This window comes from Epinephelus lanceolatus, chromosome 13 (genome assembly GCF_041903045.1).
Source record: "Epinephelus lanceolatus isolate andai-2023 chromosome 13, ASM4190304v1, whole genome shotgun sequence".
NCBI classification, from domain to species: Eukaryota; Metazoa; Chordata; class Actinopteri; order Perciformes; family Serranidae; genus Epinephelus; species Epinephelus lanceolatus.
The window spans coordinates 33,752,364-33,778,257 of NC_135746.1; the positions used below are offsets into that span (position 1 = coordinate 33,752,364).

Sequence of the window (25,894 nt, forward strand, 5' to 3'; positions counted from 1 at the left end):
AAATTGAAATAGTGGAGTTTATTTTAAAATCAGAAATATAAATGGAAAAAAATCAACTGTTAATGTGGTTCTGGTTTGTAATTCATTGGACTTGTCAGTGCTAGCTGTTTTTCAGAAGTCTACTGCACTAGAGGAACAGTTGATAGAGACTCTAAAAACCACACTTCCTCCTGAGAATCAAGTGTAGTCAGTGCCCTAATTAAACTAAACTCACAAATTAAAAGACCTATATTTAAAAACAAACAAATGAATTAAAAAGGCAAAATGTACTAAAAATGGCTTACTTAGATCCTTAAAATGGCTTGGCCAAAATGTTTTCTCAAAGCAGTGTACATTAGAATAGCTGAAGGACGTATCAAAGACAGGACACTTGAAGGGAGTAGTTTGCTAATGAGGTGAAAACTGGGGCTTGTAGCGGGGCTGATGTCCTTACTGTTTGAAGTAGCAAACTCAGACATCGCCCATTCAAAGGTCTTTTACACACCTTTGAACTGAATCAAAAGTCATAAGCCAGGAAGAATGTAAAAAAGCCAACGAGTTGTTTATTGTAGCTCTATGGAGTTTAGGTTACAGGTTTGATACTGGGAACAAAAGACAAATCATCTGTTGCTTCGGTTTAACTGTTTGACAGCAGACTCTAATGACATGTACAGCCTAACAATATAATCAGCTACCATGCGTCTCGCTAATAAGCCAAGGTTCCGTTCAATCATTACCGTTTTTAACTTCTTAAGACAAACTACGCAAAAAAAAAAGAAAAAGAAAAAAATTTATATTTACAATTTTGTAATAAAAAAGCAAAATAAAAATCACACCACAGATAAAATGCACAACCCTGGGGTGAAAAAAAAAAAAAAAACAAAAAAAAAAAACTTTCTCAACATCTGCCGGGCTGGCGCAATGTTTCTGGTTCCTGATATTACAAACATGAGATTTTCTTTAAAAGCACGTCATTTAAAAGTGGTGAAAAAATATATATAATGAAATATACAACAAAAGAAACTGATGATCGAATGAGACCGAACCCACGTTGTACATGTGTATATAGATATATAAAGCTTCAATTATACTCAGGTTGCCTGGTCTCCTCTCTGATGCGGAATGTTGTCGCTCCATATCGTGTTCGTTGTCAGTTGGTGGGTTTATATTATTAAAAGTGGGTTCTCGGAAAGAAAAGAAAAATCAAAAAAGCGGGGTGGAGGGATGTTCCGTGGCTAGCGGTGGGTCTCAGTGTCGGCCACCAGTCCGTTACAAGTGTCTTAGTAATATCCAGGCTGATAGTGCTGACTCCACAGCTTCTGGTTCCAGAACTGCACAGGACACAAAAGGGACACAGAGTTTCAATTAGGTTCAATAAAACACTGTTATAATAAAGTTAAAGTATCACTCTACTTAAATAAATCAAAAGATGTAAGCCTAAAGTTAAACTGTTGCTGCGCCTTTCATTTTGAGGATTAATTCACCGTGAGTAGGAAACAAACCCATAGCTCTCCAGTTCATTTATAAATAATATTTACAAGTTCCACTGGTGCTCCATGGTTGCAAAATGCGACTAAATAGTAGTGGTCTGGAGCCCCACAGGTACAAAACCTGTGCTTGAACACAGACGATTAAATTCTTTCAACAATGTGACTCAAAATAACGATAAAATAGATTTTATTGATGTAAGATAATATGCTGATGGTGACATTTTCCACCGGTCCGCTGCGCTCTGAGTCTGGTGTCAGTGACACATGCGGCCCTGAGTCGTGCATCTGTCTGCTTGTGCTGCAGTGCACGCCGAGGGTTTAAATTTTTTGTGTTAAATCAAAAGTTAAACACTACTTATCAGCAACCAGAAGTGTTTTTTCGTTTGTGAATATTTTTATCTTAATTCTCGGGTTGCAAGAAACTACCTCTCCGCCATAGTTTTTAAGTTATTAACTTTTTTGGACTTTTTTTTTTTTTTTTTCGCTTAGCACATGCTACATGAAAGACACTTTATTGTTGTGATGGGATTTTCATGCCTACTGGGGCATCGTGAGACAAGTTTTTCTATCAAAATATTCATCTTATTGTATTCTACATAGTGGATAGTAATGTAATCCTTATTGTTCTTTAATAACCCACAGGGCTAATTCACTTCGCAGCTGGGCTCCAATTATGTGCTAGTGGGGAAGATATTCAGCAGGACTAGTTTTATTACTATACTTGTGTAAAATTAGGGATTTAACCCATCTGTGCCCATGACAATAATCAGTGTGATGAGGAAAATGCCAGAGCATGTGTTCTGATTTGGTATAAAGTCTTGAAATCTGGTACAAACACACTTATGGAGAGTACTAGAACAACTTTGAAATTTTTAGAGCACTTGAATAATCAAACTTTTATCATTAGGCAAAGTCAGGATTTTGAAAAACATGTAAAGAACACTAGTGTATTTATTAGTCGTCCTTAAATAAAATTAAATACATAGTAAACAGTAGTCCTATGTGCCCAAAGACCAAATATAGTATGGTAAGAAAATGGCTGCACCTCAGAGACCCTTTTTCAAACCCTTTGAAAATTTCTTGAGATTTTTGCTCAGTCAAGACCAGAAAAACCTTCCAATGAAATTTTAAAAAAAATATTCAGTTGTAGGCATAAATGGGTTTAGGTTAATCTGTATTGTCTACTGTGGAAAGTCTAGTGTAATGTGCAAAAAAAACTTTCAACTGCAGAAATACTGACCCCTTGCTGCCAGCTCTGGTTGAAGGCTTGGGCCTTGTCCATGCCATTCCTGTTGCCATAGCTACCGCTGTTCCTGTTGTTACCAAAGTTGCCATTCTTGTTTCCATAGTTGCCAAAGTTGCCACGGCTACCGCCGCCTCTCTGCTGGAACTGTAGAGACAAAGAGACAAGACGGTGATGGTCAGGCAACAGCCCACAAACGTGATTATGTATCAAAAGATTAAATATGTTACTATGAAAATGAAGACTAGTAATCTTTAAGTATACTGATCTCTGATGATAACACATTGGAGTGTTGTCAGTGCTGCAGACACTTTGTCTGAAAGCCTTCACAAACTGGTTAACATGATGTACAAGTGTGATCATCAAACCCACCTGGTTGTGATGTCCCCTGGATCCACCACGATGCATGCTGGCTCCACCTCCTCTGCTCATGTTTCCCCTGTTCATTGGGCCACCTCTGCTCATGGGTCCCCCTCTGGGTCCCATGTTACTCCTCATCGGTCCGCCCCTGGGGGATCCACCTAGGCTGGGAATGGGACCACCACCCCTGCTGAAGTTTCCACGGTTATGGAAACCTCCTCTGAAGGCTGGGGGAGGCAGGAAGCCACGAGGTGGACGGTTGAAGCCGCCGCGAGGGCCAGGAGCTGCAAACGATCAGAGACAGAGCAAATTAGCATGAATGCATATTTTAAAGTTTTAAATATACGGCCTCCACACTTTTTAAAAATTATATTTTTTGGGCTTTTTGCCTTTAATCTACAGGACAGCATTAGCCTGAAAGGAGAGAAAGGGAGGGAAGGACATCACGCAAAGGGCCATGGGTCGGAATCCCCACCCGGCTGTTGTGGCAAGGACCTGCTCTACCAGGTGAGCTACAGGGTGCCGAAAGAAGAACATTTAATAAAATAATAACATCCCCAAATGTTATTACTACCTCCTCTGAAGTTGCCTCTGTTCTGGAAGCCTCCGCGGCCGCCGCCTCTCTGTCCAGGTCCACCACCACGGCCAAACTGGTTCTTGCCTCCCCTGCCGCCACCGCGCAGGCCACCGCCTCTTTTTGGTGTCGTGCTTCCCTGGTTGGGTTTCTTCTCAGCTGGCAGAGCTGTCTTGCTCTCTTCTTTGTACTGCTCCAGCAGCTTGCCGGCCTCCTCCTTCTGCAGCTCAGCATAGACGACTTCGCTGAAGCTCTCCCCCTCTTCAGGCAGAGAGTAGAAGCCTGGAAGCCGGGAAGGAAGACAAACCAGAACATGATCAGGGGTACAAAAAGAGAACAGCTGAATCTGACAGAAAGTAAAATCTCAACTGGGTTTTTTCTCTATTATTACTGCTATGTAGATTTTATGGCCAAGCATCTTTCTCACCTTTCATTTTGAGGACAGCGTGCTCAGGCACTTCTTTGCCATCACTCTCAACCTTCTTCTGAACTCTCTGCTTGTAGTCGTCGTCAGAGGGGCAGACCACCACGGCCTTGCGCTGAAAGCCAGCAAACAAGCACATCTTCCTCTTCTGGCCCGGGGCAGACAGGTTAGTCTGGGGGAGAGAGGAGAGAGAGAGGCTCAACAAAACTGATTTATAATGTTTGATTCTACAATCATTATTATACTTTTGACAAAGGCTGTGATCAGACTCAGCACAAGCCACTTACATGATCCAGGATGTAGTTTCTCTTCTTGCGGGCAGCAATCTCAATAAACTTTCCTAGGAAAAGTGGTGCTCGCTGGGAAATGGCACTCAGTTTTGTAATGTCCTTTGACTGGCGTTTCAGGCTGTTGATCTGTATGAGATGATAGAATAAAATACAATTAAAACAAAAAAAGTGGGACTGAGACTGTAAGACCAACAGTGTGTCCAGGAGACCTGAAAATAACAGCTGTATCAGTACTGACCATCATCTTGTCCACAATGGTGTCACTGCCCAGGATGTAGTATTTCCCAGGGTTCTCCTGGACATGGTTCTTCACCCATGTAGTCTTCCCTGAGCCTGGCAGGCCGACCATCACGATGATCTAAAGAATACCAAAGAAAGCATGAAATAAGATCAAAGTCCCCAGAAAACACCTTTAACCTCTTCTGAATAACACAGTTAAAGAAATTACTGCATGACTAATGACTAATCATTAGAATGCTTACCTCGCAGTCAGCCTTGGTCTGTGGCCCCTTGAGCCCCCGGACTCGGTCATCCACGGGGATCTGCTGCAGGAAGGTGTAGCCCTGGGGCTGAGGGAAGTAAGGAGTCTCCATCTGGCCAAAGTTGAACTCCACAGCACAATTGTGGCAGATGACATGGGGGAAAAGGGCCTGGCCATTCAGAGAGTCCTTGGTGATCTGGAAAGCGACAGCCGGCTCACCACCATTCTTGGAGAAGGACATCACCACCTCCTCCCCCTCAAAGTCCTGAGCAAAGAAAGCAAGGTGCAAAAATTGCTTGTGATAAAGGCATTACTACATGCATCTTTGACTCATTTTAATTCTGCTCTTACTTCGGCTTGGTTCGTCATACACTGCCAAATTGATAAAATACAAGTAGCATTGATGTCTTACAATAAGGCAGCAGATGACATCATTCTCCTCGTAGGTTTCTCCAAAGTCCTCCGTCACACAGTTGGTGGTCTTCTTGCCTTTCCCAGAGTATGCATAAGAATGTTCCTCCTCACCTAAACATTCATGAGAGAAAACATGAATTGAAAAAAACAAACAAACAATAAAACAAACAAACCATTTTGCGACAGCCAGCAGATGGAATGACATTTGAGTCCACACACACACACACACACACACACACACACACACAGCGGTACAGTCACCGGGACTCCATAGTGGTGTATGAATCATCTCTGTTGGCAACAGGCCAGCCACCATTACTATGCTGCAGCCAGAGCTGGAGCCATTTTACATTAATGTGTCATGCTGCTTAGGAACCACTAGAGGGACCTCTCAGGACAGGCCACCTTGTCATGGAGGATTACAGTATCTTCTCATTTGGAAGACATTGATGCTAAAACATGCATTCAGTCCAGTTTGTTTCATCAGAGTTTTAAGACCATCCGTTAGATCCATCCAAGATTCTGCACAGCATCCCCCTGCACTATGTCATCATGTTTAAATCATTATCAAATTCTGAAGTTTGCTGAACACCACGTGTGACGTGGTCGAGAGGAAATTATTCTGGCACTGAGCTGAACAAATGCCTGAATGATACAGTTAACAGTGTAATATACAGAAGACCGGAAAGCCAAGGTATAAATGAAGAGACACTAACCAAGGAGGAGGGTGCCAGTGGACAGGGACCAGCCGACCTGCACATCGTGAATCTCCATGTTCTTGCTTGAAATGTGCTTCACAGGAATTTTCTCTGCAATCTGGTGATGTCAAGCAAAACGCATTAACTAGTGTTTCGGTGTCCAATGTGCATGTTAAGGTTTCCATTTCACAGTTTAACATATTTTAAAAGTTTTACATAAGCCTATAAACATTCTTACCTTCATCTCAAAGCAGGCTTTGCCCTTGTTCACACCGTACGTGCCCCTGCCTCCGGACCAGAGGTAAGCAAAACTCTCCATTGTGAGAGATGAGGCACTGTAACGGTCTCGTGACACCTTGAAGTGCAGGTCGCAGTTGTCTAGAGCACAACAAAAAACACACTTAACAACATCTGGATCGATGTAAATGGCAACTACAGTTTTGGATATTGGAATACAATGTGTCTGTCACATTAACACTACTTACAAGTATCAAGGCAGACTTTTGTGTCATCAAACTCCTCATCTTCTTCCTCCAGAGGTGGCACGGGAGACTTAAATGAGGCCCTGAAAAGAGATGCCAACCAGTCAATTAGAGGATTTACATGTCACTGCAACTGCATGGAACATATAGGTGCCTTTGGGTAGCACTTGCTGAAAAATATTTGGGGATAAAAGTGGATAGACAGACTAGGGGGGGGAATACAAAATAGAAAACAGTAAATTAAGAAAGCGAGCCTCCAAAGTTTTTGGATTGTCAGCTGTAGTGTGGGCCTTGGCAGACAACACTTACCTTGCAGTATCCAGCGAAATCTAAAATGTGAGAGATACACACAAAGAAAGCACCTCTGCTAGCCCTAGCATACAAGGCTATCCAATGGTGACAGTGATAGAGGACCTTGCCCCTTTCAGATCAGAGTGTTTATGATCTCCAGGATTGCTGTGGGGTCAGTCAGTGATAGTGGGTGCAGTTATATTTAACTTCCCATATGTGGAATTAAAAAAGGTGATGACCAACTCATAGTGTTCTATGAAACTATGCAGTACAAGTTGTCACCATGCTTGGCTGCTTGATGTGAGTCACAGTATCCTGAGAGCTACAGCAACTTACCAACTCTGTAGCTTGAGATGAGGTACCCAAATCTCTTAAGTGAGGTTAAGAAACTACTCTAAATGTAACAATGATCAAATGGAGTAGGGTAATTAATTAGTAGGAAGAAACAGATTTGGGGTCATCGTCCGCAGCAGAGACATCTGTCATGTATTTGTTCTTAAACAGCCTTGAATGCTGGGCTGTAGGGGCATTTATAGGGGCCTGAGAGAACATACAGTGCGAGTTGGAGCATATGGTCAGTACAGTCCAACAGTGGGTCAAAGACTGGCTGCTGCTTTATAGGCCTATGGCTGCCCAGGAGCCAATGACTTCACATAGGGTAAATAAGAGCTCTAAAAGTTGTTGGGAGGGAAATACGGACATGGGAAACAACAGAAAAGTTGGACTTTCAATTGGAATCATATAAACACTTGCAAAAAAAATATCTGGCTGGTGGGGGAGAAAAAAGCACCTAAAGAGGCCAATAATTTTGACACTGAAGTCCCAAACGTTTCCCAAATAAATAAAAAGGTCCTCAAAAATTGATTCAGTTTTCTCCTCGTTGATCCTTAAGTGTGTCAACAGCGCAATGAAAACAAAACACTGACCAAGAAGTAGTTACATGTATGCACACACACATACGCTCACAAACACCCACGCACACCATGCATGATGTCACCTGCGCGGGGGGTATAAGAGCATCAGACACACACATCCACACTCACACTATGATAACATACATACAACATATGATACATGAGACAGAAATAGCATATTGACGTCATACAACCAGTGAAATATAAAAACAAAACGAAAAAAAAAAGACCATTGCGAGGCAAAACGATGGACGGTCAATAGCGAGCTCCTCCGTGGACGTTCCAAACACATTGGGGAATTTGTCTATATTCTTGTGTGCTACTCTGCAGCAGTGGACCCCTCCTCCCACGCCTCTCAGCTATTCCTCCCCACCCTCCCGCCATTCAAAAGTACACATCTGCTACTTTCCTCTGGGTTCTTTTTGAGCAGCCTCGGATCACCTTGAGGACACAATGGGCTTTCCAAAACAATAAGTGGCATGAGGAACAGATGTGAAAATTCATAGAGACTTGATAGTTGCACTTCTGCTACAGAATGCAGTCCATTAAAAAGACACAAATGTGAGTGGGCACTGTAAAAGGTAAATGGTAAGGCTCTTAAAGTAGTCAGGGATGACCCTCAAAAACATGTGTGAAAGTAAGGTTAATAATAAATAGTATAATACTTGAAAAAAATGAGGGTTTTCCTCATGCTAGTTATGTGCATTGGCACTTAAAGCCAATACAGTTCAACAAAGCTATGGATGGCGCTTCAGGGATGCTGAAGGCCATTTTTGCTCTGTCCCATCCTTACCAGCTGTATTTGTTCTCTTCAATAAATTCAAAGTAGCCCCTTCCATGTTCCTCCCGGCGTCTCTTAACACCCTTCTTATTCTTCTGATCAGCATTCGTGTCTTTGTCCGCATCCCCTTTGAAAATAGAACAAAGATATAGAATGAGGTGCTCCTTTTTGTGAGAGAGAGGTCGGACTGGCAGTGGGGTGCTGGCCCACAAAGCCCGTTCATTAGTTACATTGTGTCGACCATAATCATCAGTATTAAGGTAACTAAGAGGTAACACCTCATGATTACACTTAAAAAAAAACAAAACACAATCATACTCCATAAATTGTAACAGCTCTAATGACCAGAGAGTAATTATAATGTAGGCTGGTCCATATACACATTGTGAACAGTGTTTGCTGGGGCTGGAAAAGCAAGTCTCTGCAAAATAAAGGGATATTTACCCTACAATAAAGGGCTTAGAATATATAGATTCAGATACAATCCTAATTCATAAAGAGGACAAGTCTACTGTTGCCTGGGACATATGCATCATGCAAGGAGGGTGATACCTACCTAGACCTGACTTCTCCCTGAAGACCCCCCTCCCCCGTATCTGACCCTAAATAACCCAGATGGCTAATCACGATATACCGACATTTTCTATGGTCATCCAACAAGATGACACTTTCTGTTCAATCAAGGACAATCTAACCACGTGCTACACAAGCTCTCAGCGTCTCTCCCGTCTTCCGCACAGCTTTGGGTCAGCAAGTTCAGATGTTCCCAGCCATCAAATGCACTTAGACTGAAACACAGTAGGCCAAAATCCACCCATGTTTACGTTGTAGTCATAACGAATTCGTAATTTGAACTCACTTTTGACCATATTTGTAGCTGCCCAATTCTGAGAGTAATTAACAGCATAGCGAGGAAGCTGTGGCAGGGTAGCGTGCAGTCACTGCAGAAGTGAAACCGTTTTTAAAAGACTGCTTCACCGTAGCGCCATTTTCTATGTAGGTTACAAGATAGCGCCAGGAGTTTCTTTGTGCACCTCCACCATACAACCCCAGTCATAGCCAACCTTAAGCGTGGGAACCACTGAACTAGCTAACACGCTGACCCGCTAGTTAGCACTGCACCACAGACACAAAGAAAATGACGTTAGCTAGCAAGCTAACATGCTAACCAAGCGAAACGATACGCCAAGCTAAGCTAGGTCAAATAACTCTTATTTCTCACTGAATTCACTTATTAATTATCGCTTATGTTAGCCAACCACTAAGTTACAGTTCTAAAGTTAACATCTGTGCACTGGACTATCGAGTATTAACGTTAGCTAACGTCGACCAAGGTGGTGAGCGATGCTAACGTCAAATTAGCACGACCGGCTAACGCTTGCTAGTTTAGTGAGGTCACGCTATCTAGCTCAACATGGACGCCCTGTCGTGTGGTAACGCATTCAAATTTAGTCATTCCCAGCCGGCTCCCTCCCGCGGTGGCGTTAACGCTATAGCAAACTCCGACACCCAGCCACAGTCCATACAGCCAGTCACATTTTGAGAACCAGTCCAGCCGACTCACCCTCTGCAACCTGGTCCGCGGGCTCACCATCCTCCGTGTCTATTTTTTCCATGTCGTCGACATCTCCCTTGAGCATGGGATCCATCTCGTCGTCCTCGTCTCCATCCTCTTCCCCCTCACCCATCTCTTCGTCCTCGGCAACGCCATCACCGTCGCCCCCATTTTCCGGCTCGTCTCTCTCTTCCTCCTCCTCCTCCTCTTCCTCCTCCTCGTTGGCCTCCATGCTTTCTTCTATCGGGCCCTCGCCCTCTTCTTCCTCTCCCATGCCCTCCTGGTCGGCGGCCTGGCCGACACCCTCGTCCGCCGAGGAGTCCTGGTTCAGCGTAGAGTCTCCGGCAAGGGCCTCCTCGTCCAGCGCGGCCTGCAGGCGGTCCATCAGATCGGCCTTCAGCCCCTTGTCCGACAGATTACGCTTTTTCAGCTCGTCCTTCAGCTCGTTAACTTTCAGCTTTTTGACGTTGATTGAGCTCATTGTGAACGTTTAACGGCTAAATGTATTAAATAAAACTCACAAACACGACGATAAATAAATAACAGGACGCTCTTTGTCGACGGATGTAGCTCAATACTGCGCCAAATGGCACCCGCGCTGTCCGACCAAGCGTTCACCGGCAAAAGAGCTGTGCAGAGCTTGGGGTGTGGGGGAGGAAGATGACGTCCCTTACCGTAATTACCCACAGAGCAGCGCGGCCTGGTTATATAGCCCGACCATCTGTCGCTGGCGTTACAACAAAACCAATCTCATAGAAAGCGTTGACGTGGAAAAAAGTGGGGCAAAATGTGAAGGAAAAAAGTGACTGCACGACAACACTAATAACACCCAGAATATTACTCAGCTCATTACATAATTCATGCTTGGAAAAAGGAAAAAACAACAACTGCATTTTAGACAAATAACAGGAGTTTAAAATAGGCCAGCATCTAGTGTATAATAGTGTAAATATAACTAACCATAATTAATGTTGGAATAATGGTTTATATAGCTACAAAGTAGGATATGATACGTATGTTGCAAACATTTTTTTCTAAGAAAATGTAGAAATATGAATGAATATGAAGAAATGTGTCATGGAATGTTACAACATAGGCCTATGTTCAAAGCTCCTGTTAGGATTTAGGATAAACTAAGACAATCAAGTAAAGAAGATTCACTTTACAAGACTGTTATAGGCTTTTTGGTATACATTTTATTTTATTCTATATCATCTGATTATGTGGTTTTATTTTTAGCTGCTCATACCGATAACGGAACAGTTGAGGACTGTATAGCTTCTTAATACGATAAAAAAAATCTAAACCTACTAATGCTGCCATTTTCAGAAAAATTGGGAAAATAATTGTGTAATGTAAAGTCTGATGATGTCATCAGATGTAGAAATGTAGAGTCCTGCATTTTTAGAGCTCAACCCATACCAGTGATTAAAAGTCAGGATATCTTGACCCCTGCTGCATCAATTTTGACCATTGTATTTTTAATCTGTCTCTTGTGAACTGCCCAGCTCTATGGGATTGCAGTACTAAATTGTTGAAATAAACCTTTAATTTTTTAAAACTGTGTCTTAACTCTGTGTCTGACATTGTTCTGCATAGTTCAAATTGTTTTAAAATGTTCAACACTGGTTAGGTGTTAAATGAATCCCTCTTGAAATATCTAGTTGGCTCAAATCCCTAGGGTTGCAACAGTATGAGATTTTCACGTTTTATATATATATATATATATATATATATATATATATATATATATATATATATATATATATATATATAATATTGCTGTTTCACAGTATTACAAGATTTATATTATTATCAGTCTACCCTTAAAGAATGGAAACAGAAGGGTTATTTTGATTGGACAACATTTTATTACTATAACTGAAACTTGAAACCATTTTTTAATGGAAGTAAAAAGTCTCTTCTTAGAAAATAACTAAAATAAGGGGAGATTCTCCGTCCAGTTGTATTTTTTTTTTCAATATTGCAAAGCAAATGTACATGGTATGATAACCATCAACTTTTATATCACGGTACCTTGAAACCTGTATATTGCTGCAACCCTGACTGGAATGGAAGTACGAGTTTACCAGTAACACACTATGTTATAAGCAATGTGGGACAGTGTCAAAATTACGTTAAAAAAAAAGAAAAAACAAAAAAGAATCAGATCAATATGAACATGATTTGATAAAATTCTGATTTACATCCAATAACAAAAACACATCAATTACAAACTATCCATAATTTCAGAAGTCTATGTCATTTTACTTTCCATCCCTTTCACTGTAAGGCTGTTGAATATGATGTGTCACGCCCCCAGAAGTGATGTAATAGCCACACAATCAATCCATTCAATCAATCACATACTTGCTTATGATGAGCTCAGTATGGATTTTTAGATACATGTAAGGATAAAAAATGAATAGGTTTAACTGTCCCACTTTACCCATTGCCCCACTTTACTAGTATTGCTAGTTACACTTCTAATTTATCTTTGTAGTTGGCTAAAATCTCTTCAAAGGTAACCTCTGTGCTACCAAAAAATAACATCTCAGGATGGACAGAATTCAAAGACCTGAAATTATTCAAGGGTGTAACTTTGGTTTTGAGAAATGTGGGGGACACAATTAAGCAGACGGGGGGTGGGAGTGGTCCTTCCCCAGAAAAAAAGTGTGCATTTAGGCCTACATGTAGGGCTGGTTATCAAAATGAAATTCGAGAAATGATTACATCTGCCAGAATAGTAGCCATTGCTTAATATACTACTCCTCTGTGGCTTTTTGTGTTTGTTCTTTTGGAGTAGGATGTATGAGAGCAAAATCAGCAGCTCACATTCTCAGCAGGATGTGACAACTGGCCAAACTGTGGCATATTAAGCACAGTTTTTGTGGTTAAAAACAATAATAACAATTAGATTTTTTAGGGGGGCACAAGGGGATTTTAAAAAGGCAGTGGGGTCTCCTCATGTGGAAATTACACCTCAGGATAAATGAATGTCTTAGTATAAAATGTACCTTTGGTGATTTATGTGTTTCCATGTCCATACAGACACATTTATCTTCTGTTGCAAGAAGGCACATATTGGCCCACATACAGTATGAGGAACTGTTGGATTTCTTAGGAATTATATTTGCAACAGCACTGTTCCCTTGGCCTGTTTTTGCTCCTTACTGCCTCCCAGAGGAGGTTATAATAAACAGCCGAGCGGCTTCATGAAGTGCTCTTCAGTGCGCTCACTCCCTCTCCACTGTGCTACTGTCATCACTCCACCTCTGAGACAGTGTCTCCAGCCTCTTACTTTGTCAGATATTTCATTTCAGCCTACCATGAGTGAAATATTTGGGTTTTTTGTCCTCGGAGCTTTGGCAAAATTAAATAAAAGTGCGCCCTGCCTTTGTTCGGATATCTTTTTAAATATTAACAAGTTGTCATGTCATCTCTGACTGGAAGAGGAGAGAGATTTCCTGCCTCTGTGAGGGGACCACTCTGGGTAAGTCAGATTTATTCACTCTGAACAGAAGGTGTTACCATTTGTTAAAAAAAATTAAAAAAAAAAAAAAGCACGGTCTATAGAGTTTCATATAAGAATAATATTGTTGCACTGTAAGGAAAACATTTGGGTGTGGTTACAGTTGTCCACGTCGATTGACATGTAATTTCCCGCTGCCAAAGCCCACATACATCCTTCTTATAATGATTTCTTTCTCAGAGCTCACAAGTGCAGCATCACCCTGAGCCCCTCGGCTTTTCTGCAAGTATTAACGGGAAGGACTGCAAGGAGCGCCCCACTCCTGAGGGTGCCGGAGGGTCCAGAGGCGACCCACATCGGAATATGTGCCAGAGAGCAGACGCTGTCCCGTCGTACAAGTCCCTCCCCGGATCCGTCGGAGACCGTATCAGGAGTACTTTGTCCTTTGGCAGTGGGACAATATGTAGAGGCACCATGTACGCCAACAGCGGCTTCGGGAGGTCCGACAGGAAAGTTGCGTGTTGCGAGAAGTGCTCAGCGACCCTTGTTGCTCTGAAGAAACAGGCTCTGACCCTGGCTGTGCACCATCACTTCTCCTGCAAGGTCAGTGAGCATGAGGCTCTGATGGAGCTGGTCAGGGATGTGGTGGAGCATAAATGCACTTATCATCAGTCTGCATAATTTTAGGTTATAGAAGCCTCAAATGGGATTTTTTTTTAATACAAAAAACTCAAAAATTTGATGGTGCACAGCAAGTACATGCTTATTATTATTATTATTATTATTATTATTATTATTATTATTATTATTATTATCTTTTCTCCTGTTTCTTGTTTTGTGTACTTTGCCCTATAGATGGCTCTTTTGCCTTTTCATTTTCTCTTACTCTAATGCTCTTCACACACACTCCACTCCACTATTTCCCCTTATGTTCAATTTTATCGAATGTCAAAATCAATAAAATAAAATTAAAAAAAAAAAAAGAATTTGTTTGGGGCTGGGGTGGGGGTATTTGAGTGGGGCCCCTCTGGGTGGCGCCGTTGGCATCTGCCTCTATTGCCTGTAAGCTCCACCACTGGTTTGAACACCTTAAATGTGATTATGTGCTGGTTTGCGTAGTCTTCTATCATCTAAATTGTTAATCTTAAGGGTGTGGAGTGTTGGTTAGACAAAACAAGCATTAAAAATATGTCAGCATGGGCTCTGGGAAATATAATGGGCGTTTCTTTATATTGTTAACCAATTACTTGAGAAAAAAAATCAGTAATGGAAATAATAAGCAGTTTAGCTCTATTATGATCACACACCCAAGTAGACTTTGTTAATAAAGCTGCCACTTTTAACACAGTTTCTCCAGTGCTATATGTTTAAATCAATTAGAAAGTGTTTTAATGCTCATGTGGGCACATCAGTCTTCACAGTGCGGCCTCTGGGAGGAATGCACACATGCATTGTTGCATCCATCTGTACATTTGTCACCACTAGCATCCATCAAACACACTCCAATCGACAACCGGTGCCATTCCTGTGTGAGTGGTTCCAAATGGGCATGAATATTTCATCTCGACATCCCTGTGTCATCTCCACAGTCCTCTCCATTGAGGGAAGACTATTTATTTTTGTCCTCTAAAGTGGGATGGGGTGCAGCTAGGCTCATGTTTTTAGAGAGAGACCACAGCATGAGCAGGAGAGAGGTGGTTTCTTGTGGCCATAGGCATGGTCAGAAGAAATCTGATAAGCCAGTTAGCTCCTTGCAGGTTTATTGATCCAAGCATGATTTTTCAAAAGCATCGGGCCTCTGTAATGTAGTCTTTTTAGACAGACTTGCAATCTGGCTAAGACGACAAGTTGAGTCACTCGTCTGACCATGAGAGCTGTCATTATGTCTATATGAGTAAAGCAAAATACCCACACTGGGTACTGAATTTGTAGGTGGTAGTATTTGTTTATTTTGCCAATTTGATATAGAAGGATGATATCAGGACATACATGTGGTTTGATATGGAGATTTAGGAGGACATAAATTAAATCCCTGATGTTTTAGTGACCCTGTTTCACATCACCATGATAGCTCCTACAGTCTGGGGGAATATGGATCATTGCAATGGGCTGGATGGAAGGGTTGGATGAGAAGGAGGAGGGACCGAGTGTGTTGGATTTTGGGTGTCAAGGGCATGGATGGATTACTGCATGGGCCCACTGGGCACAAGCCCATTGGGGACCAAAGTGTCAGGGGACCCCATGGCCTTCATTTGCAAAATGTCACTCAAATTATCACTTACCAACCAGGAAGAGACTCAAAATGACCACAAAGAGACATAAAACAACCATGAGGAAACACAAAGTGACTAAGGAAGCCACACGAATCAATCAAAAAAGACATCAAAGACTCCAAAAGGAGACACAACAACCACAAGGAGACACAAAATGACTACAAAGCGAGACAAATCAACCAAAAAGACATGGAAGTACCCAATCGAGACACAAAACATCCACAAAGAGACACGAATTGACTAAAAAGAGACACAAAAATGTCTAAAAAGACACAAAATGACCTTAAAGAGACCCAAACAACTACAAAAGTACACAAAACAACCACAAGGAGACACAAAACAACTATAAAGAGACACAAATAAAAGAAAAAAGACATAAAATTACCCCAAAAGACACAGCATTACTTCAAAGAGACACAAAACAACTTAAAGAGACACAAAATTACCTCAGTGAGACATAAAACAACCACAAAGAGACCCGACCAACTAAAAAGGACACAAACAACCAAAAGGAGACAGAAAATGACCACAAAGCGACACAAATTGACCAAAAAATACATAATATAACCTTATAGATACACAAAATTATTCTTAAGAGACACAAAATTAACCCAAAAGACACAAAATTACCTCAAGAAGATGCAAAATGACTTCAAAGCAACACAAATTGTCAAAATAATACATAAAATAACCTTAAAGAGACACAAAATTACCCCTAAGAGACACAAAATTATCTCAAAGAGACACAAAAGACTACAAAAGGAGACAAAAAACACAAAGAGACACAAAATTACTAATAAGAGACATGAAATTATCTTAATGAGACACAAAACAACAACAAAGAGACACAAAACTAACCAAAAAACAAACTAACCAACCAAAAAGATGCATAACGACTACAAGGAGACGCAAAACCACTGCAAAGTCTATGAGTCTTGCTCCTATGTAGGAGAGGTGGTGGGGCCCTTTTCATGTCTGTGCCCAGGGGCCCATTGTCTCATAATCCATCCATGGTCAAATCAGACCAAACAGGATGTGACACAAGATTGTCTTTGTCAGGATGAGAAGAAACATGATGGTTTGATGTTTAATGTTCGTTTTGTTGGATGTGACAGCCGAGATCCATGTCTGGGAACTTTCTTAAGTAGTGTTATTCAAACATTTTCAAACATCATGTTGTCAGAATTTTCTAAATTATATTTGATTATCATCCTCCAGCTAGATAACAACTGTCCATTAAAGTAACACAGTCTCATTAAATTATCATGACACGATTCTCCAAGATAATAACACTGAATGACTGCCGAGCACTCATTCACAGAAGGAAAACATAGTCTTGTTTTATTGTTTGTGTCATTTTATAGCAGTACTTTACCACCTGTGTTGTGGCCAAGAAACAAGGAAATATTTTTTTCCTCCTCCAGGTAAAATAAAATAAAATGCTGCATGGTAACACACCCATGAGTTTTTTTCCTTAGTGCACTTGCAGATGACAAAGGTATTATTAATCAATACTACCGACTCCATGATTACTTTGCTAAGTGCTAAGGTTGCTTGCAGTGTCTTCCCATGACTCAATTTCCATATGCTCAGTGATCATTCATGTAATCCTCAAACCAGAAATAAAACAAAGCAAATTAGCGATGGTATTATGTCTTCACCAGAGGCTTGTGCTGAATCTCTGATTTCATTAGGTTAGTCTCTTTTGTGAAAATACAATTACAGGCTACTTCAAGTAACTACAGTAAGTACTTCAAACACCTCAGTGCTAAGGTTGCCTGTAATTTGTTAATAAAAAAATAATTCTGCTACTTATTTTTTTGTGATTTCACAGGACTCCAGCGACCTGTCTGCGTTTCTCCACGACAACCTTTGTGTCCATAGTCGGTCCACTAATGAGTCCAGGGACAGAGAGAGGGAGCAGGGCCAGTGTGGAGCCTGCGGTGTAAACCTGAACCAGCTCAAACAAGAGGCGGTCCACTTGGCTCTGAGCAGGGGTCAGTCATTAGCTAAGCCTCCCTTTGAACCCAGCTTTAGCACTGGCACACTGCTGGGACAAAGTGAGACAAAGCATGGAGACAGAGCTCCAAGGGAAGCTGCCACGGCTGTGCATCAACCGCGCAGTCGCACCAACAGTCCACACAGCCCAAGAAGCCCGAGGACGCCTCAGAGGACCCCCCAAACCCTCAGACGGAGGGGGCCCAAGCTCCCCAACCCTGATATGGACCGCTGGGTGGAGGAGCAGCAGCAGTTGGTCGCTTCTAAATCTGCGTCCGGCGCTGATGGTGTCAGCACGTACCCTTACCATAAGGTACCCCTAAAAGCCTCCTCTTACCACTAAATCACACATAACACATCCCCTAGTATGCATTCCCCTCTTAATGAGCTATATGGGTAAAGTACGTCTTTACGGGTGCACGTGTCAGCAGAGCAATGATTCATAGTGCCTAATCAGAGCCTATTTAGATCCCATGGCCGAGGACGTTGTTTAAAAGTACTTCTGCTAATGGAATGGAATTGGGTCATGATTTACCCCTGTCATAAAAGCCAGCCAGTCAAAAAGCACTTGTGATCAATAGGGGGATGGTCATATTTAACAGGGCGGCTGGTGAAATATGCATTACCGTGATGGAAGCCACACGTCTTCCGCCAAGTCCCCAATGAAAAAGGTTTTAAACCTGTGCAAGGTGACTGAGAGGGTTTTAGATGTTTTATGTGGTGCCGGTTCAACTTCGGTGGTTTCTACTCCTGATCAAGACGGACAAAAGGCAAATAAAAATGTAAAATTTTGATGTATTATGTGAAGCATACCGTAACTATGAACATGGCAAGTTGGTTTAAATATAGCTGTAAGAGCAACACTTCATATACAGAATAAATTGTTTTCATAGACTGTATAACAGAAGTGAACGTAGCCTTCAAGCCTGAAAAGTGAAGCCAATGCATAAGTGACTTAAACCTGCATTCTTCCTTATGGCCAGCAGGGGGCGTACCCACTGGTTGCAACAAGAAGTCAAATTGTACTTGTACTTTTCACTGGATTTATTACCTCGATACACATTTTCATAATGAGTTCATGGTTTCAGTCACTAGTTCCAAGTCATCTTCAGTACAGCATGTTGTTCATTTTGCAAATTATTTCCCCATTTAAAGTGGAATAGACAATAAAGCGCGGTATGTTTTAGTGCTTGGATACATTGTGTATGACAAGTTGCAAGTCGTGTCCAGTCAGATCCACCCCTCGTTCCTCCACAACTCCACCCTCGTGTCCAAATATAGTCGCTTCTGGCTCCAGAAAACCCAAGATGGTGACAGCCAAAATGGCAAATTGGAGGCTTCCAATGCTAGTCCATGAACCGATGGCTACATCAAGGTGGCTACATCCACTTCTTTTACACCGTCTAGGGTAATTTTACCATATTCTAACAATGTGTTTTTCTGTTATAACATAAGCTCCGAACTGTAGGTAGTACTGTAGCTACCTAGAGTAGTATCCTAGCGTTACATCCAAGGGCAAGGAAATTTTCATACAACAATATTTTGTGGGGTTACAGGCTAGATAAAGCTCTATTTATGATAGCACATCCACTGTGTGAGAGCTGGTCTTGGGTGCTATTAGAGTTTAGGCTAGCATTAGCGGCCCTGTTCTGCTCTTTATTAAAATTGGGGACATTTACACTCCATGAGCTCCATCAGCCAAATCCATTAGCTGTAATAGCGTTACTTTTGCCAAACACATCATATAGTGTTAGTCCTTGTTGTAAGAGTTTCCCCCCTTTTCACATAAGAAAACATATGTTTTGGAAAAATAGACAGTAAAGGATAGCTTTATATTTGTCTTGCTTCTACAAATAGCCTATGTGAGCCACATAAGCAGCTTAAATATGTTAGAATAAAGAAGACATTTGATATTTTCCCAAAACTAAGGCTAATTAGCTCTACACAGTAATACAATAACTCTATAAGGATGCTCATGTCTATAGCCAACATGTGCATATTTGCGATTCTCTTTTTAAAAGGGTCAACTTGAAACAATGAGTCAGCCAATGGCGCATGGAACTAGCATTAGCTTAATTAGCTGGCTGATAAAATATGCTAGCGACAGTCAGTAAAATCAATCGTCCCCAAAATGAGGAGAAAGCTTTTATCTACTTCTGTCTGAAATCAAGTACCCATTGTTTGAAAAAGTATTATGAATTTCAAGTGGTAAAGCTGCCACCATTATCATTAAGTGCTGTGCGAGAACGGGAAGCTGGACAGACATCTCCCCAGCAACTGAAGGGAGTGGTGTTTTGTGAATGTACAATATTATAATTAACCTGTTATTCTTAATCGACTTGTCTGATCAAATTTGACAGTAACAATGCAACATCTTACTCAGATGAAACTGCCCTGGGCTTTGCAAGACTGTCTGAGAAATTAGCCTGGCAGGTACGCCAGGAGAGCAGATCAATACGTTTATGCAGCTGAAGTGAAATAATGGGAGAGGAGAGAAGGTGGAGGACAAAGAGTAAGGAGAGAGGAGAGGGCGGAGAAGGACAAAGAGTAAGGAGAGAGGAGAGGGCGGAGGAGAAGAGAAAGGAAAATGCAGTGTTTAAAATGGGAGGCAGGAGAAATGACTGGAGGGAAATGACGATTTAAAGAGATGGAGTGGAGGGCGGGAGAGGAGAAAAACAAGAGATAATAAAAGACTACAAATACAGACAGAAATCAGAGCTGACAGACAGATATAAAAGGTTACAACAGAAGATATGAGTCAACAAGAGGACAAAAGGAGGGGCAGGGGAGAATCTATACATTGTCCATATTACCTTTGACTACATATATTAACTTAGCCTTTATTCTTCTTCCAGTCCCCTTCCAACCGTCGACTCCTGCAGTTCTTTGATCGCACTAATTGGCAGTTTATGGTTATTAAAGAAGAAACAAAACTGAGCTGACATTGTTATCCTGCCCTAAAAAGGGCTGAGACATTGAGGAGAAGTGGAGCTTGTAAGCACTGTTATACAAAGATGTTGGCTCTGTGGCCTGCGGCGAGGCTTGTTGACTTCATGTTGAGCAGTGGCAGACGCATGTTGAATAGGTCATGTTGCATATACACAGCACCGTTATGAATGGGTGCAAATCTCACGCCTTGGAGATGCAGCTGTGTATGTGTTGGACTTGCTTACGTAAAGCCTCTTGACTGAGGGTGTGTGTGTTTCAGAGGCAGTGACAGTATGTTTACTGCACCTCTTCAACTCTGAGTCATGTTTTGAACTCAGACAGCAGTCACTACAGCCATCACAAACTATTCCTCACACTCCACATGCAGCTAGCCGGAGCTGTAATGGTGTATATTTAACCCACTGTTCTCTCAGCCTTGATGCCCTACTTAGACAGACGCACCCCACAACTGTCCCCAGAGTAATTCCCCTGATAATAGCCCCTTTTGGAGTGGGTGCAGGACTGCAATTATAGATTTTGATTTTTATAATGAGCTCTCCCCCCGGGCAGGCTGCAGATGATGCTACACTGGGCCGTAGTAATGCTGGGACTGTACAGACGAGCTCAAAGATCCCTCACATATCCAGAGTGGTGACCATCGCCAACACTGCTGCTATGTCCCTTTTAGCCAGGTAAATATATTTATATCAAATCAGGAAATATTGCATGTAAATGTGTGTTTTATCTGAAGCATATCTGTACTGGCGACACCATAAGTTGCAGTGGTATGACATGCCACCTCCCTTCTTCCCTGTAGGGCAGCCGAGAAGCTCAACCTGACAACGAGGAAAAAAGGCCAGGCCTCTGATCCAGCTCCCGCTCACTTCTCCACCTGCTTCAGGGAGATGATCCAGAAAAACCCACCGCCCGTCCCCTCCTGCCTGCTCCAAGCTGCCACTAGAACCAAAGACTCGCCCAGTGTTGGCAAGGTAGACCACTGGGCTTCAAATTCCAGCAGAACAGAATATGCAGATTTTTTGTTTTTAAGTGATTTGGTTTGGTTGCAATTTGGTAATAATTCCAGCTTTTCTATGCAGCAGCCCCGATTCAGAGTAAAATTGGATGAATTATTAACAGTAAACCTGATTTTAAGCACTCATAAAATTATACTAATTGTTAAAAGTGGGGCAGTCCAACTACAGATCAGGATTATAGTGAGCATTTTTCTGGTCAATATTTGCAATGCTTAACTTGAAATAATAACGTATAGGAAATACATTTAATCATGTTCTTGCTGAGGGTTAGATGAGAAGATTGATAGCACTCGTATGCTAAGGATAAAGTTACAGTCAGTAGCCTATTAGCTTAGCATAAAACCTGCAGGTGGAAGCAACATGTCATTCCCTGTAAGACCACAACTTGTGGCTTTTACATTTTGGTTAGTGTATGGATTAAGCAAATGAAATATAATGTGTTTATTAATAAAAATCAGACGTGATGCTAGGCGGATTCTTATTCGACTTAGGACAGATTGAGGTTATTTAGTTCCCCCTGTTCCCAGTCTTTATGCTAAGATATTCGACCACTGTTTCTAAATTCATATTTAGTGTACAGACGTGAAGTGATATTGAGCTTGTCCTCAAATGACAAACTATTACTTTTCATATTAGTTTCAGCTTTTTGCAAAGTGTTAAAACAGTGGATGTATTATTAGATCTGGATAATGGACCTCAAGACGGCACCTTTTCAGTCCAGTGAGAAGTGCTTGTTTCTTCCGCTGGCCCCTAGTTCCTGCTCGGCTCTTAGACTTTACATTGTGGTGATGTCACGGAATCTTGAATCAGTTATCTCAGCTTGAAGAAAGTATTACAAACCTAAAACCTCCATGGATCAAAGCTTGATAATAGAGAGAGTCATAACTGACCTTGTTTGCAGTTGGAGTTGTCCTGTCAACTGTTTTACAGGTGTTGCGTTTAAAATGGTGGTCTGTGGGTAAAATGGGTTTTTTTTTGGGCCACAGGGGATTTTTTTTTCTGCAATACTGCAAGTGGCCACTAGGAAAAAAATGAAAGCAAGTTTGAGCATTGTTGCTGGGGCTCCGGTTGAAATCACATACTATTTACAGTAATGGATGTAGCTACTGTAATGTCACCCAGTGGTTTGTGTAGTCCCATTTTTAAGTCTTGAGAGGCATTTTGGCCGTCGCCATCTTGTTTTTTCTTTTTTTGAGCCACAAGTGACCATATTTGGATAAGAAGGTGGAGCTAAGGAGGAGTTCGGGGTAGATCTGAGCAAGATCCCGAGGCCACTATGCACAAACAGCCTGCCACACCCTTAACATGCACAACTTTAATCCTTAATAAAATGTAAACAGGTGATTTATATGAAAATTCAGCACCTGTGCAGTTGTCATGAATGAGAAAATGAGCTCTAGAGACAAAAAAATTGACGGATGTACGGTCAAACGTATAGATGGATGGATGGATGGATGGACGGATAGACCGACAACCCAAAAACACAATGCCTCTGGCTACGGCTATCGCAGGTGTGGAGGCATACAAACATTGTTTCAGTCATAGTTGTAGTAATGTAGCTACTGTCGTAGCTACGTTAACATTATAGTCTGTACACAACAGATCATGATTGGTTTTAGATTTTGGTGGTCATAGGTCAAGGTCAAGGCCACTGTGACCTTGTGTCCATCTCATTCTCGTGAATGAGATATCTCAAAAAAACCTGTTGGGAATTCCTTCAAATTTGGCACAAATGTTCACTTGGCCTCAACAATGAATTGAGTAGAATTTGGTGGTCATGGGTCAGAGGTCAAGATCACTGTGACCTCGTCCATCTCATTCTTGTGAATGCAATATCTCAAGAATGCATTAAGGGAATTTCCTAAAATTTGGCACAAACATCCACTCAGACTAAACAATGAACTGATTATAATTTGGTTTTGAGAAGTCAAGGTTACTGTGACTGAGTTTGTCTCAACACCTTGAGGGAATATGCTAAAATTTGGCTAAAATGTTCACTTGGACTCAAAAATGAACTGATCATAAATTGATGATTGAAGGTCAAAGGTCAGTATGACCTCACAAAATATGTTTTTGGCCATAACTCGAGAATTCAATTGCTTACTTTGACAAAATTTCACACAAATGTCTAAAAGGATAAATTAAGGTGGTGATTCTAGTTCTACCAAACCTGACAGCTTAAACTAAAGGCACCAAACTTTAAATTTGAATTAATCACAATAATAAATTATGTTTACTATCATATAGTTATGTTCAAAAACAGAGCATGTTCATTTATCCTCCATCTTTAATCACAACACAAGCAATAGTCTTCAGCCATTAGCTGCACTCAGGAAGATCAGTGCAGCTAGGGTTCAGAGTTCAACACATTTGAACTCTTGACTCTGTGCGGCTCTTTCCAGCACATCACATACATCAGCACAGGGCAGTTACAAGAGAAAAAACCATACCACATGCTCAATAATGGAAGAGGCACACAACCTGTTATCTGCTATGTGTGTTAGAGAGATATACGACATGCATTATCCACTGTATGCTTTAAAGCATACACATACAGTCCATATCCTGGTATTTATTCAAAAAGAAAATATACAACATATACAAAAGAAACGTATTACTTTTAAGTATCTTCTGAGACAAGTGTGTATGAAGTGCCAGAAGACAATGGCACTGACTAGGTGTGGATTGATGGTGCATCTTTGAAAGTACTGCCATCCTTGCCCACAACCACCACCTTGGAAGTGTTTTTACCGCCCCTGTTGCAGAGTAAAGAGATCACAGTCAATTTGGAGGAGATCCTATATCGCGCCTTCTTCATGATACACTGTAATGTGGTGCTAATGTCTCCATCTTGTTCCTCCCCTCCCCTCCACTCGCCTCCTCTGGGAGAATCTGGAGATCAATATGGCTGCCTGCCTTTCCCTTGTCTCAGATAGATGGACTCTTGGGTTTAGTCTAGAGTTACAGATAAGGGCTCAGATAGACCCCACCGCCAGCCACACCTGCCCAAGCACTCAGCTCTGTGTGCCTCTGCGTGCGAGAATATACATGTGTGTGAGAGCGGAGGAAGATTTTCTCCGCTTGTAAATGGGTCTCTTGAATAATTTAAACCTCATAAATAGAGTTTGACACATGTTCAATAGGGTTAGGGAGCCGCTTCTTGCATAAGGTTTTAAAATTATGATTAAGGGGGAGGAAAAAAAACCTTCACAGACACTGGGAACTTACGAGGCAGATGGAATATGGCTTTCAGATATTCAAATTGTCAGTGATGATGATGTCATTGCTGTGTAATGCAGTTCTGGACAATCTCAAGAGAAACGCATTTGACTGGGTGTCATGGTGCACTGGCCTATTTGCAATCTTGCAGACCTGAATCCTGATTAAGAATCATTTCATAATTGGTTTATAAACCTTAATAGAGCTTATTGTCTTTTCTGAGGTGAATGTTGCCGTGTCTTCCTGCAGACTAAGACCCATGAGCCTTGTTAAATGTCTGTCAGAGTCAGGATCTAACTTAATTTAAGACCTTGAAGCCTCTAAATCCGAAGGCTTCCGGTAGAGAACTGCATTAAGGAATTAATGTCATGACATGTGGAAATATAGCAGGAGGTATGCATAGCCATGTAAGTGCATGTGTGGTTTTTACACTAACTGGATCAACTGGCTGTCTCATGCAGCCGAAATAAAACATGTCTTCAATCTCAATTTAAGGTTAAGCAGCGTACAGCTCATTTTTGTATTTATACAAATCAGTTGATGGCTATGAAGCAAAAGAAGAGACAGACAGACAGATGTGTTAAAGGTTACATATTTCAGTGATGTCAGTTGGAAACATATACAACAGTAAAGTACACCATCTTTAGCTTGCCATTTCAATGCTCAAACCTAATCCTTTCTGACAGTTACTACTTTGTTCTGCCAAGGCTTCCCTTTTCCAGACAAGGTTTTTTGCAACCTGTGTTGCATAAAATAGTATCTTAGCCTCCCATGGCTGAGCAGCAGGGGCTCAGAGCTGAAGTCTATTACTTCCCTCTCTCACAGCTACATTTGATGCCAGGTTTCTGAGGTAAAAACCCCTGTTTTGGTAAACAGAACCTTTTTAAAAGCAATGTATAAAAAGAACTGACAACATAACAGATGGTTTGAAGATGTTGTGGCATTATACAGTCTGTATATATGTTCTAGAGTTTTTTCACTCTGTGTTTCTGGG

At 41.5% G+C, this 25,894-nt stretch overlaps 2 protein-coding genes across 3 annotated transcripts in view; one reads left to right on the forward strand and one right to left on the reverse strand.

Annotated features, from left to right (window-relative positions):
- Positions 1-517: 517 nt before the first annotated feature.
- Positions 518-10,604, reverse strand: hnrnpub (heterogeneous nuclear ribonucleoprotein Ub). Its single transcript, XM_033648362.2, has 14 exons — positions 9,986-10,604; positions 8,434-8,548; positions 6,439-6,518; positions 6,192-6,331; positions 5,972-6,071; positions 5,254-5,366; positions 4,843-5,106; positions 4,599-4,718; positions 4,358-4,486; positions 4,074-4,242; positions 3,647-3,928; positions 3,085-3,356; positions 2,710-2,859; positions 518-1,310 (listed from the first exon to the last, which is right to left on the reverse strand). The coding sequence occupies exons 1-14, from the start codon at positions 10,455-10,457 to the stop codon at positions 1,260-1,262; spliced, it is 2,457 nt and encodes an 818-aa protein (XP_033504253.2). The 5' UTR covers positions 10,458-10,604; the 3' UTR covers positions 518-1,259.
- Positions 10,605-13,215: 2,611 nt separating this feature from the next.
- The window catches only part of kif26bb (kinesin family member 26Bb), a 37,848-nt gene continuing 25,169 nt past the window's right edge, over positions 13,216-25,894 (forward strand). For both annotated transcript variants that reach the window (XM_033649380.2, XM_078174062.1), the window contains exons 1-5: positions 13,216-13,469; positions 13,689-14,051; positions 17,556-18,032; positions 21,218-21,339; positions 21,465-21,636. In XM_033649380.2, the coding sequence (XP_033505271.2) occupies positions 13,410-13,469; positions 13,689-14,051; positions 17,556-18,032; positions 21,218-21,339; positions 21,465-21,636 (1,194 nt within the window). In that variant the 5' untranslated portion in view covers positions 13,216-13,409. The remainder of the gene's footprint in view (positions 13,470-13,688; positions 14,052-17,555; positions 18,033-21,217; positions 21,340-21,464; positions 21,637-25,894) is intronic.

Excerpts from the sequence above, each read along its gene's own strand:
- hnrnpub (XM_033648362.2), bottom strand. The coding sequence starts at position 10,457 with ATGAGCTCAATCAACGTCAAAAAGCTGAAAGTTAACGAGCTGAAGGAC. Across the intron at positions 6,519-8,433 it reads GAAGAGAACAAATACAGCTG|GGCCTCATTTAAGTCTCCCG; the intron begins GTAAGGATGGGA and ends ATCTCTTTTCAG. Across the intron at positions 4,487-4,598 it reads CCATTGTGGACAAGATGATG|ATCAACAGCCTGAAACGCCA; the intron begins GTCAGTACTGAT and ends CATCTCATACAG.